General features: G+C 34.8%; 1 protein-coding gene across 1 annotated transcript; it reads right to left on the bottom strand.

Annotated features, from left to right (window-relative positions):
• Positions 1-1,999: 1,999 nt before the first annotated feature.
• On the bottom strand, positions 2,000-12,364 carry LOC135141578 (uncharacterized). Its single transcript, XM_064072805.1, has 4 exons — positions 12,048-12,364; positions 9,316-10,108; positions 2,804-2,889; positions 2,000-2,753 (listed from the first exon to the last, which is right to left on the bottom strand). Exons 2-4 carry the CDS (start codon positions 9,936-9,938, stop codon positions 2,278-2,280), a joined length of 1,185 nt encoding a protein of 394 aa, XP_063928875.1. The 5' UTR covers positions 9,939-10,108; positions 12,048-12,364; the 3' UTR covers positions 2,000-2,277.
• Positions 12,365-12,800: the final 436 nt, after the last annotated feature.

Below are 12,800 nucleotides of genomic sequence, written 5' to 3'. Positions count from 1 at the left end.
AATAAGTCAACACATTGAGAAAAACAGGCAAAATGTAGCCCCGCCCACCCGCCCTATCTCAATTGTGATGATTTTTTTATTCATCGTGAGCCAAGAAGGCGGAGCTTAACTGCAAAATCCTCATTTCTCAACGAGAAATTAAAAACATGTTTTTGAGTAACGTGTCGTTCAAAGAATACTATGTATATTAAGAAAAAAGTAATGCCAAAAATTATCCATGTTTGCTTACAAAAATTTCAATTTTAAATGTTTAGGTTTCTAAAAATAAATAAAAAAACATCACAATTGAGATAGTGTGGGTGGGTATCATGCATGTGCAGTCATATGGCCATTAGTAGGTACGTATTCTACATAAAATTTTATATATAGTTACATGGGTCATTTGTTGAGTAACAGGATACTCAAAAACATGTTTTTAATTTCTTGTAAAGAAATAAGTATTTTGCAGTTAAGCTCCGCCCCCTTGGTTCACGGCGAATGAAAAAATCATTACAATTGAGACAGGGCGGGTGGGCGGGCTTACATTTTTCCTTTTTGTTTTAATATGTGTAGACTTCTTTTCACAACATGGAACATTTTTATAAGGAAATTAGGCTCCGTTCCATAATTGTAAAATCCATATTTCCCTGGAAGAATGTACCATTTTAACCATTTTTAAGTTTCTTGTTGTGAAAAGATGGCTATGTATATTAAGAAAAACAAGGCAAAATATATAAGCCCCACCCACCCGTCCTATCTCAATTCTGATGATTTTTTTATTCATCGTAAGCAGAGGGGCAGAACGCAATTGCAAAATCGATATTTCCCTATATAAATTTACCATTTTAAACATGTCTTAAGTTTCTTATTGTGAAAAGATGATAACACATATCAAGAAAAAAAAACAAAACAAAATGTAAACCTCGCCCACCTGACCTATCTCAATTGTGATGATTTTTTTATTCGTCGTAAGCCACGGGGGCGGAGCTTAATTACAGAATCCTCATTTCTCTACAAGAAATAAAAACCATGTTTTTGAGTATCGTGCTGTTCAAAGAATACTATGTATGTTAAGAAAAAAACAAGTCAAAAACCACCCATATCCATCCCAAGCTCAATTGTGATGAATTTTTCATTCGTTTTGAGACCGAGGGGCGGAGCCTAATTGCAAAATCGATACTTTCCTACAAAAATTTACCATTTTAAGCATGTTTTACCTTGTCTAAGCTGTTTTTGAGATGAATAGCAATAAATCTTGTTGATTTAAACGTCGAGAACTATCTTTAACAATGCATAAGTACTAATATAATACCTTCGCTGCGTATTTATCTTACAACGGCAACGTCAACGTCAACGGCGAACAGCAGCGTCAACGGCAAGTTGACCTTAAACCCACACACAATTGGAGAATACCATCTCAAAAAATTATTAAATCAAAGTTTATTAAAAATATTTCCTTATATCAAATGTTGTTACTTGATTTGTCTCAAAAAATGAATGAAATCATTTTAAAATTTTGAACTCTGAAACTCGGCAACTCAGCGAGTTGTATAAATAGATAATTTATGTACAGATTGAGGCAAAAGTATGGAACCGGTCAAATATGTTAAAAATCCATAGAAATAAGTTAAATGTGAAAAAAAAAAATTGACAGAGTAACTGTATGTCAAAAAAAAAAATTAAATGCGCCGTGGTATTGTTCACGGTTTAGCGGGCGCCTACTGTCTAACCTCTTCCGACCAATTTTATTAATGGTTGCTAATAATCGCGTACCATTATTTCGGTTAGTCGTAAATCTTTGAGGTAGAGCGGGCGGTATAATGAGAGCTCACTAGAGTATGAAATTTTATGTAAATAATCCAATTTACAGTTACTGTTACGGCGGAGTAGTGCATATTAATGCTAAGAGAGGTCATTAGCAACTTATCTTCTATTTTCTATGTCCGCGGCTTCCTTGATCTCGAACGAAACGGAACTACAAACGGTCATCTTTAAAATCTTTATTTGTATAAAGGCAATTTGTTAGATATAAAATCGGTATATAAAATATATTAATCTAGATTACAGTAATAACAGACGGCAATAATATCAAAACCTGAAATAGGCAGTGAAACTGTTTTGTACTAAAAACTCTTTGAAATTTCACAAATGTACATTTAAAAATAGATTACAAACATACTGTCTGTGAAACAAGCGGTAAGTACCTATATACACTTTTTAAATACCCTCTAGCCATTTTTCTTAGACGATATATACATTAATAAATTTTCGATAAATAAATTTTAACAATGACTGGTTCTAAACTAGAGTCGACAGTTCATGTGGCGAGTTAGTAGTAGCCACACTGCTGAGCTCCAAGGTTGCGTTAGGCATTCCTGGACTGACACTTCCACTAGCCTCCCTAGGATGCGACAACTTCGTCAGGTTTAAATTTTCCGCAGTCGGAGGTGTAGTCGTCGAGGGTCTCACAATATAGGGGTTGTTCGTATGCGTCGAAGGACCCACCGGATGGCCAAAACTGTGGTTGATATGACTGACATGTGAATGATTCAACTGCGTAGTCGGCGAAGTCACACTGTGGAAAGAGTTATGACTTTGCGATTGTTCATGTTGAGCTAAGGCCAGTTCTTTGACGGCGTTCGTTTTTTCTCGCTGCCATATAAACACATTGTGGACCATTGCACAACCGCAAAATATTATTCCCAACCCGATAAACACGCTGGTGACGATCGCCGGGGTTGAGTGAAACTGGATGAAAGTGTAGAGGATTATTCCTGCAACAACACCATCAAAATACAAAAACAAAAACTAACAAAAAAATTACCTGTCAAAAATACCGGAATTGAGATGAAGAAGCCCCCGACTGCGCAGACTCGACTTACTGACGATTTTTGCAGGTATTTGTTCGTTCTAAAACAAGAGAAACGAAATGAGTCTTAATGCGCCCGGTGTGATGCTTATCTGTCACATCACCGCTGCATAATCTAATAACTTATGATAAATTTAAAAGGCGCGTTCTGGAAGTTGTTCGTCATGGCAGGTTCGTGCCATCGAATTACTAAATTCACTCAATTTATAAAGCAATTTAGGGTGGCGTGTATTATATGACACGTGACCGCTTAATCTGAGGCTTGTGAAACCTCTAATTAAGTTACTGAATCCTTACGAAACTTGATATGTTCAACTACCTGCTTGAAATGTCCAGTAAAATGACACTTCAGGCCTTGTATTTAACATTCTTGAGGTAAACCACAACTTTTTTAAATGGACATCTACATCCACGTTGAAAGTAAACGCGCTTTTGATTTTTTCTCCAACTTCCTCTGGAAATAAAATTTCTCGCCAGAAAACATTATTAATTACTCGGTTCGGTGCATGCGTGCAAGATTTTCTTTATTCAGCTTGGAATAACTAATTATACTTAAGAGTTTACTTTCAAACTTTGCTTGCAGAATCGGTGATTAGAAAAAGGAAATTGAACCACTTTCTCAGATTGCCCATTATAATTTCCTCACGTTCTTTGAATGCTCACAAAGCGATTGGCAAAAAGATTTGCGTTGTATTTTTCTTCAAAGCTAAAGATAGATAAGGAGCCATCTGGTTTCGTCGAGGATTTTGTTTTTTAGAAGCCAACTGAATCACTACTACATAATTATCGCTTGTTTTTCTCACCCATATGTTTCTGTAAACATCTTACGCTATTAACAATGTGTTTTAATAAGTTTTTTTAATGGAAAATGCGATGTTACAAATTATGAGATTCGAGTCGATACAATAGAACATGTTACTACAGTGTCAATCAAGTAGTAATTTTGGAATGCTATTTATAAACCAAGAATGAAAGCCAAAGACAAATCGTTAAGAACGAGTATGTCAAACGCACACATTCAATTCGTACTATTTTCTGTATCTCTAACAAGTTGTAAATGTTTATACCTATGTGCGAATTATTTAACAACTTAAAAAAATTATATTCGTTTACAATGCAAACACAACGTACTTGCTATTTTTGTAATTGAAAGTAGCTACCTTGAGGAAAGTCGTTTCTGCGCCGGGACTACTGCGCAAGTCAATTTCGATGAAACGACTGTACCCAAACAGCGGCAATTATGAATTATCATGTGTTAAATTTTTCAAATATTGTGATAAAAGGTGAAAATTAATTTAGACTCATCGTTAACACTTTCAATTTGGAAGGTGTACAACTTTCTGTCAATTTACGCCAACGAGTGGTTTTATTTTAAGTGAAATCATATATAATAAAAAGCATTACATATAATATGCTCGTTATGATTTAAACAATATAATACGAATTAGTAAATTACGTTGATGTAGGTAAAAAAAATACCATAGTTAATTTATGAGTGCAAAAAACAGCTTAAGTGATTTTAATAACTACGCTGATTGGGCAAGATAAGATATTATTTTAAATTGAAAGTACCACATAATCAGCATTTGTAAGCAGTTGCTTAACATAAAGCAACTTATTGTTTTGTTTTAAATTATCGTGCGTGACGACATGCAAAATGTGTTTTTAATCTTCTTGCTCAAGTAAAAATAATAATGAAAATTGTTAAGGGGAGATCACGAACGTGATATTATATTAAGGAGAAGCGTTTACGTGTGTTTCAATTTCCACAAGCATATAAATCTAGACACCTTGCTGCGGATTTTTTGAAATTTGGCGGCAACATTTGTGGAGCGCGGAATTTTATAAATTTGACGAATATTCAGGCGAAACGAACATCTTAATAGTCCATAATTAATTTTCGATTTTTATGATGTCAGCATAAATGTATATTTATTTTATGGTTCCTGTTATGAATATCGTCACTGAGCTATTTTTATTTGATGTTCTTACTACGAAAGAGTTCAAATTAAAATCTGTCGAAAAGTACCGACAAGATTATGACAGTAAAATTATCAATGACAGGTGACACAAAATGTCGCCCCGGATGTTGAGTGAAATGGAAGATCAACGTTTCAAAATTATTATAATCTGCTAGAATTCGAAGTTCTTGAAGAAAAATAAACAGAGAAATGTTCCCTGAGCTGGTTTTCACTGACTTGTTATACAGCAGGTGCAAGTTTCAATCTTCAGTTTCCATAAATAAAATCTAGAAACTGCTACTGTCCATCTTCTGTGTTTTTTGTGAGAACTGTTAATTTAAAAACTACATAGTGCTTTAAAAGTTGCCTTAACCAGACAAAGAGTGTGTTATTATTATTATCACTTTTTACTTTTGTGTGAAAGTAGTTATGCTTCCAAAACAACGTCAAATACGAAGTGAAAACAACGTTAATGTTAAAACTAAACAAATATTGGTTATTTAAAGTATGTAGAAAATAACCTTCACAAACGCAAATATGAGATTGAGGTGACATCCAACAATAAAAATACGAAATAACGGTAAAAAGGCTTGTAATCCAACTTGTTTTTGTTACATTTTAACCGTTTACACAAAGCAAACAAGTTCCAACTTGCCAACTGTACCGTTTTGGCACTTCGTCGAAATCAAAAAAACGTAGCCGTCTACGAATTTCCAAATGCATATCTGGTGTAAATTTGACGCACTACCTTCAGCAACAAAATTGTTTACTGGATCTATTAAAAAAAAGCATAAGGAATGCGGGAAGCCCATCACTTTCGTAGCCGCGTAGCAGCAGGTGTAATTTACATTAATGACGTCTTTCACTTGAATTAAATCCAGCGTGCTGCAGCGTACCGCTGAAGGTTCATTTATCTCAATTGCGGTGCACCGCAAGGGTAGAAATTGGGACACGCACTTTTGGCTTTAGTATTGTAAATGACTTCCTCCGCGTTCATTGATTCATTTAACCTACGCTTATTTGCTGAGAAAAATCCAACCGGTTCTCTACAACTACAACTCAAGACCATCATTAATTGGTACACATTAGGATTTTATTAACCGGTAACGTGGAACGCGACAATTCGTCATGTCATACAATCAAAAACGAAAAAACTAACTCCCGTTGGCCTTAAATCGTACTTTTACTTTACGGGTATTTAAGTAAACTGTTTTTCAATCAACGAGGAAGAACTGTCAAGTTTGATATATTGTTGTCAACATTACGTTTTCTTTCGATCTACTTTATATGGAGATTTTTGCGTAACGTAACTGGTCTATTTTTAATTGTTGACTCATAAGTAAAAATATTGCTGTAATTTGCATTAAAATGTAATGGCGACGATAGATTATGTTGGTCTGCTAGAAAATTCCCATTCTTGAGAGTGGAAGCTCACCTGTGATTTAATACTGACACAATAGTTAGGTGACCCAGGTAAAATTTTTCGGGGAAGTATTTTAATAGTGTTAGCTGAAAGCAAGCCAAACATGTACAGTTTGTAGAGAAAGGTCCTGTATTTGAAACGCCCATTCATCACGTGTGTTAGTTTAAATTACACTCTGTAAATATAGAGAAAAAATGTCACGCAAAAGTAGTGTAGTAGTGCAAAAGAAATAACTAACTTAGTTACCACATCACTGGGTAATTTTGTTATTTACCAACATAAATCAACAAGTGACAGATCTTCATATTGTGTAAAGTTCGTAGTATGCAATCGATTGTCATTCGTATCACACAGAATAGTTTATATATGTTTCGTATAGAAAAACAGTAGGTAGTTCAGTATATACCGCTGACCAAGAAATACTATGCCGTGATGATATTAATGACAAAATAAAACGTTCGACGTTCTAGAATTACACTATATTGATTCGTCTGCTACTTGTCTAACCTCGTCTGACCCCTAGAAGACTCGCCAGACCACCGATCATTGATCCACTCAATCTATACTACTCTGATCTAGTATGATTAGTGTTACCTATGCTGATCATCAAACTTTTTATTTCACAGCCAGGTGTAAACCACAAGATTGTAAATTTTGTTTTTTGTTGTTAGTTTCTAAATTAATAAAGTGAAGACATGTAGTCAGGATGATTCATTTGTTTAAATAAGGAAATTGTGACATCAAGTTTAGTTCAAGGATTAAACTCTCATAATTTTTGCTTTTCGCGATTCAAAGAAAACGTGGGAAATCCATGAATAATGTGTCCATTGTACCTTGGTCGTACGCATACAAGAAACGAGTCAGTCTTGAGCAACCTGTTTATTTATTGACTAAAATCAGATAATTGCACGGTAGGTGTAAGTAAAATAATTAATAAACGTAATAATTATCGTTGTATTGATAATAACTATATTAATTTAATAATAAACGTAATGAATGTAAGGTGTTTGTGTTAAATAATAGTCGCAACGTGTAGTGTACAAAGTTGATTAACTGCAAAATATCTGCATATAAATATGTTTCTAAGGTGTTTTGTTTTTTCCTTCGTTGTTTACAGTTATTACTATTGGTACATTATACACTTACCTGTGTTATCTATAGAAAGAGAAAAACTAAATCAGGCTAAAGTTATTTATTGCTTGTTATAAATTCATAAATCTATAAAGACTTCCTGTTCCGTGCAGTGACGGTTCTATAATTAAATTAAAAGTTTGTGTAGGTACCCGAACGGAAATTGTAAACTATTCACAGAAAGTACGATGAGAATTTTTTGACCTAGAACGAAGATGCTCAGATTTAAAGCACACACAGGTTACGTTTCCAGACGTTTCTGAGGCCGGTCATCATTAATAACGAATTAGTGAAATCACCTTCGATCACTTTTTTATATGCAAAAATGTTTTAAAGGTCATTTTACGCTCACCCAGACGACCGGCATGTTCAATTTGGCGGCACAAATATTACATAATTTACATAAATAATTCAACGTAACGATAACATTTTCCAAAAATGACATACGTATTATTTATGATAATGATATGAAGACATATTCAACTAATTGTTTATTGTCAATTAATAAGAGACGTTGTAACAAGTTGTAAACAGTGTTAAGTACGTTAGTTTTACGCAATTCGAATTAATCGCACGACCGGGAAGTAAAGCACTAAGTGCGTCTTTTATAATATATCAAATGTAGCGAATTTTTTTATTTAAGTATGACATTTCAAATGTCAGATTTTGCATTTATGGTTTATGTTGGGGACACTGCATTGTCTGTCAACAAAGTCTAAATGTCGAAAAAGTGACGTTTCCCTTTCAACGATTATTATTTTGTATAAATTACAAGTCCCACTCTAAATTATTGCGACTGACCGCCAAACTTAAACACTAAATTATTTAAATGGTATTTCTAGACCATTCCATTGTTTTGTTTGATTCTTTGGTAATGTTAATACAAAATAACAAATTAATAAATGTAAGTTTTAACTATTTATCAGTTGACCTCGAACTATGTTTGGAATTTAATAAAAACTGCAATATAGCAGAGACAGTTCTGCAAGTTTTCGACTGATTTGTGATATCGCATCTATGAATAGTAAACCTTTCACAATATTATTTCTATTTTCCAAAATGTCAACATGACATTTACACAAAATCGTGAAAACGCACGAACCCCGTATTACAATGCAAAATCCGACTAAGTAGTACAGTTTAGGCAGACATACTTAAGGTCCTTAAAACTTGTTTGAATAACTATGCAAGTTATTTAAAACGCTGAATAAATATTTTCTCACAACAGACAGTGGTTCAATGATTACATACCGTCAGTCCTCGACGATTGTGGCGAGAAAAGCAAATCGCAAAGTATTTTTACCGCTACGTTTATACCGTGCCACAACAGATTAAATAATAATGATGTCATTATAGTGTCCCTAGTAAAAATTCGAAAAAAAAATCCAAAAATTTTTATTACCTGCGCAGGTATCTGTACTTTAAACACGTGAAAAAAAATGGGGTCAAAAATCAACTTGGTATTCCACCCAAACACCTCCAAGCTGATTTATTATGTAAATATCCTGATTTTGTTACCTGGGTATATCCTTCGGATTAGGCGGGCTGTGAGCAATGAGTTAAAAATAATTCAGGAACTGTGAAAAAGAATTTGATCGCGGTGATGCTACAAATGCTAATACTTTAAACACACAAGAATGGAATTCCGTAAAGAACCAGTTTTGCCATATTGGAACTAGTTTCAATTAAACCAATTTGAATATAGACATTGGGTGATTGATTCTGCTTCGCTTCATCACTTTTCCTATGACGCGCTGATGTGACAGACATGTGACACCACAAAACTTTCAATAAGAAGTCGCTTCTGTCATAAAATTGTCAAAAAGGTCAACGAAATTAATACAATAAAGCATGATTTTCCTTGCCGTGAAAGAATCCTAAGAATTTTGACTACACACCTAGACAAATTTACAACTTAAGCGAGTTCGGTGGAGGAAAGCTTAAACGCTTACCTGTCGTTTCCCCCGTGTGGACTTTTCACTAACTTAACGGCAAACAAGAACTGGATGGCGCACACTAACAGACAACATAAATTAAGAGATAAAGTCAACGCACATAAGGCTAACGTCACTTCATACACTACCACGTACTCCTCGGCCGTTATCACTGTCAATTGTTCAGCTCTCAACAACTCTCTTATATCGTTCGCAGTCACTGGTGATATCTTCAGAAGAAAAATCAACGACAACAACGCCAACAACAAGCTCACTAGACACAGTAGTCCCAAACTGACCAACATCTCCTTAACGCCAACTTGCTTCGATTTGGCGATAAATTTGTTGACGGTGCTTTGATTTCGCACCCTGGAGATGTTGAGTCCTCCATTGAGGGCCTTGTTGCCGGGCGGTAGAACCGTGTTGCTGTAGATCGAGTGCTTCGAGTTGTCCAGGTTGTTCTGGGAGTGCAGCTGGGACACGTTGAGGGGGTACTGTTGCGATATCCTCGAGCTGTTGGCGTTTGGTGATCGGTACCTATGGGCATTTTGGTCGATCCGAGGTTCCATCACCATGGAACTATCTGGACGGGATACGCGGTTTGCGACACCCCCGTTTGTATTTAACATGTGCTTCAACATCTCGCCGTTGTTGAATCATTGGATCAAGTGATTCAACTTGATAAACGTTGGGCTGAGATGTGTACATATTTTTTTCATTTTGTGCTACTTGATTTGCGAGTTCTTTATGTCCACTTGCGGTTTCATTATGTTGACTGGGTGTGATCCGAGGGCATGGTGCTAGGCAAGGTCTAGAACCCAAAAAAACAAACCACAATTCAACAAAGTTAATAATAGACGAAGAGATTGTAGTAAGCTTTTGTAGTAAATTACATAGTAAACGTAAGTTTGCTTAAACGGAACACCCAATATATATACTTAGAAGAGGAATAATAATATAAATCTGTCGCGCTTTTTTAAGTTAATTGCGAAAATGGAATTTCTGAAAGGTACTATGTTTCTGAAATTTAGCAAAACCTGCGCAGAACTAAACGCTTTTAACAGGACGACTACGCAGGTATCGATTTTGGTGAAATTGGCTTAGAATAAAGTCATACAGTTATAATAACAATCTTCCTATTCTAGACACAATAAAAACATTGTAGCGAAGAATTATAGGCTAGGAAAACAGTTGACTGATTTATGTTCATTATGAACTGCGAAACATCAAAGTGTACATCTTCGAACCCTGCCAAGATTCCAGTCCGAAAAATATTCGCTGGCACCTTGTAAATTAACGCAAAGTAATGTACCTCTAAAAATAGAAGCTGTTTATGTATGCTGAAATATAAATAAACCCCTTTCTCTTCATTTTTTACATGATTAATTACTTATCCTTCTTTATATTATATTTATCAGTTGTTTTTTGTGCCATCTTTTGTTATATATTGTACCTCACGTATGACAAACTTAAGCAACAGTACGCCTGCTGTAAGTGATGAAAGTGACATTTCGTCGTAAAAAATGATGGCACAGCTTGTCATTAAACCTAGCTTTTACCGTCTGAGACACTACGACTCTGGGCTTATCTTATCAGACCGATAAATTAGTAAACATTAAGGTGGTTTTTGATTATTTTCGGTCGGTTGTTTTTCCTGAAAATTGAAATAACTTCTCGTTTCGAATAAATGGGAATGAACTGCACGACGTTGGGGTTATTATTATAATTAAAAGTTGAGAAATAAGCGCTACAGTTATTGTAATGCTTCATGTATAGGTGGCGCCGATTTTTCCAAGGGGCCAATTATTTTAATTTAATGGTTATTTATGCAAATAATTTAAAATATTATGTAATGGGAAATATAATCACGCCTTAGTGTTTAAATACCAAAAGCCATTTAAACTTAAGACAAGGGAATATCATCAGAAAATTTGACATGTTTCGATTCATCCCTCCTCCGGAATTATTTTATTAGAGAATTATAGTTCGCAATAATTAAGATAAAAATAGATGATAATTAAAGATTCAAGGTGAACTAACAGTTTTGAATTTTTTCGAAGTGATTTGTTTACACAAATATTCTGGTTTGTTGGGAATTACACAAAGGAAAAAATTTTGAATAAATCCGGGTGGTCATAAAGTGATGTGTACCGCTCGATTAAAATGGAACCATGAGCGTAATTAGTGTAGCTCTAAAATTTAAAATTTATACTGCAGAGATTGACATTTAAGATATTATAAAATACTCGGATAATTAATTGCAATTAAATTTTTAACGACCATTTGTGAGTTTACTTTTTTACACAATTTCGATGTTTGCGTTTTATATTTGTCAAGATTTTATTATACCTTTAAATGTTGAGGTCATTGAAATGTGCACAAGTGGCACTTTATTAAAAACAATATTATATATTAATGATAATAATAATAACAATAACTGTGTTTGCTTCCCAGTCGAGCAGTGAAATTACCCACACAATTTAAAAAGTGAGTACAGTACGGTCATAATTAATTGCATCAGTGATTATAGTCAATTTATAACGGATTTAACGAACTTTTCCCTCTAAAAAGCACCTGTTCAGGTCCGGCCAAGACATGACATTCGGGGTCTTAATTGGGGAATAAAAGAGCAATAAAACCAGATGATGTGAAAGGACCTTCACAAATAAACAATCGATAAACAAGAGCAAACTCAAAACGACGATAAAAAATATTTTTCGTGGTTAATGAAATCAGGTAAAAAATCTTACACATCAGGTTTTAAGAGGCACTCTGTAGCAGGTAGTAAGGTTAATACGTGGCTGCAAAGGCATTATTCCAGCTGAATTTTGTCACAGAATCACCGTAACACTACACAGCTATTCAAATTTGTCAACAATACCACTCTCCTATCACTGTATAACTGGTATTTTTTCACTGGTTTCGAGTGTTAGCTTAATAGGGGAAAGGTGCGTACGCATTAAGAGCCACAAAATGTATTTACTTCTTTATAGCAACGGCACCAACTAACCGATTCTAGCGCGTCGAATGGTTAATTTAAGAACCATTCTACAGTTCAAGAGGAGTGGTTTCTGTTGATGGAACCAATGGTCGGACGTATCACCGCTTACCGCCAAGCTCAAATCATTTGGGCGATAACGACAAATGTGTACGGTTCGGTTCTGCACGCACCTCTAGTGGTACCACCATTCCACCACGCTCATCCACATTTCAGTAAATGCCACCATAAAACCATCGCACATCTTTTTCAGCCAACCGCACTGCGGTTACTTTCACGGACGAATTATTTTTCTAACGGCGGAAATTCCTTTAGGAAACGGTTTAACTAAAAAAATTCGACAGCTGTCATCTTGGTTGCATAACCAACGCGCGTGGGGTAATGTGCATATTTCAATTAAACTGTTGCAATTAATTATCACTCTTCGAACATGAATATTTAACAGAAATAGCTACATTTGATTACAGTTTATAATTAATGCAAATAGTTTCGTAATCACATCCTG

The sequence above is a fragment of the Zophobas morio genome, unplaced genomic scaffold (assembly GCF_036711695.1).
Source record: "Zophobas morio isolate AGI-343-1 ecotype UQ-CSIRO unplaced genomic scaffold, CSIRO_AGI_Zmor_V1 ptg000044l, whole genome shotgun sequence".
Classification (NCBI taxonomy): Eukaryota; Metazoa; Arthropoda; class Insecta; order Coleoptera; family Tenebrionidae; genus Zophobas; species Zophobas morio.
The sequence above is the reverse complement of the archived record's forward strand: the minus strand, read 5'-3'. Positions and strand labels throughout refer to the sequence as shown.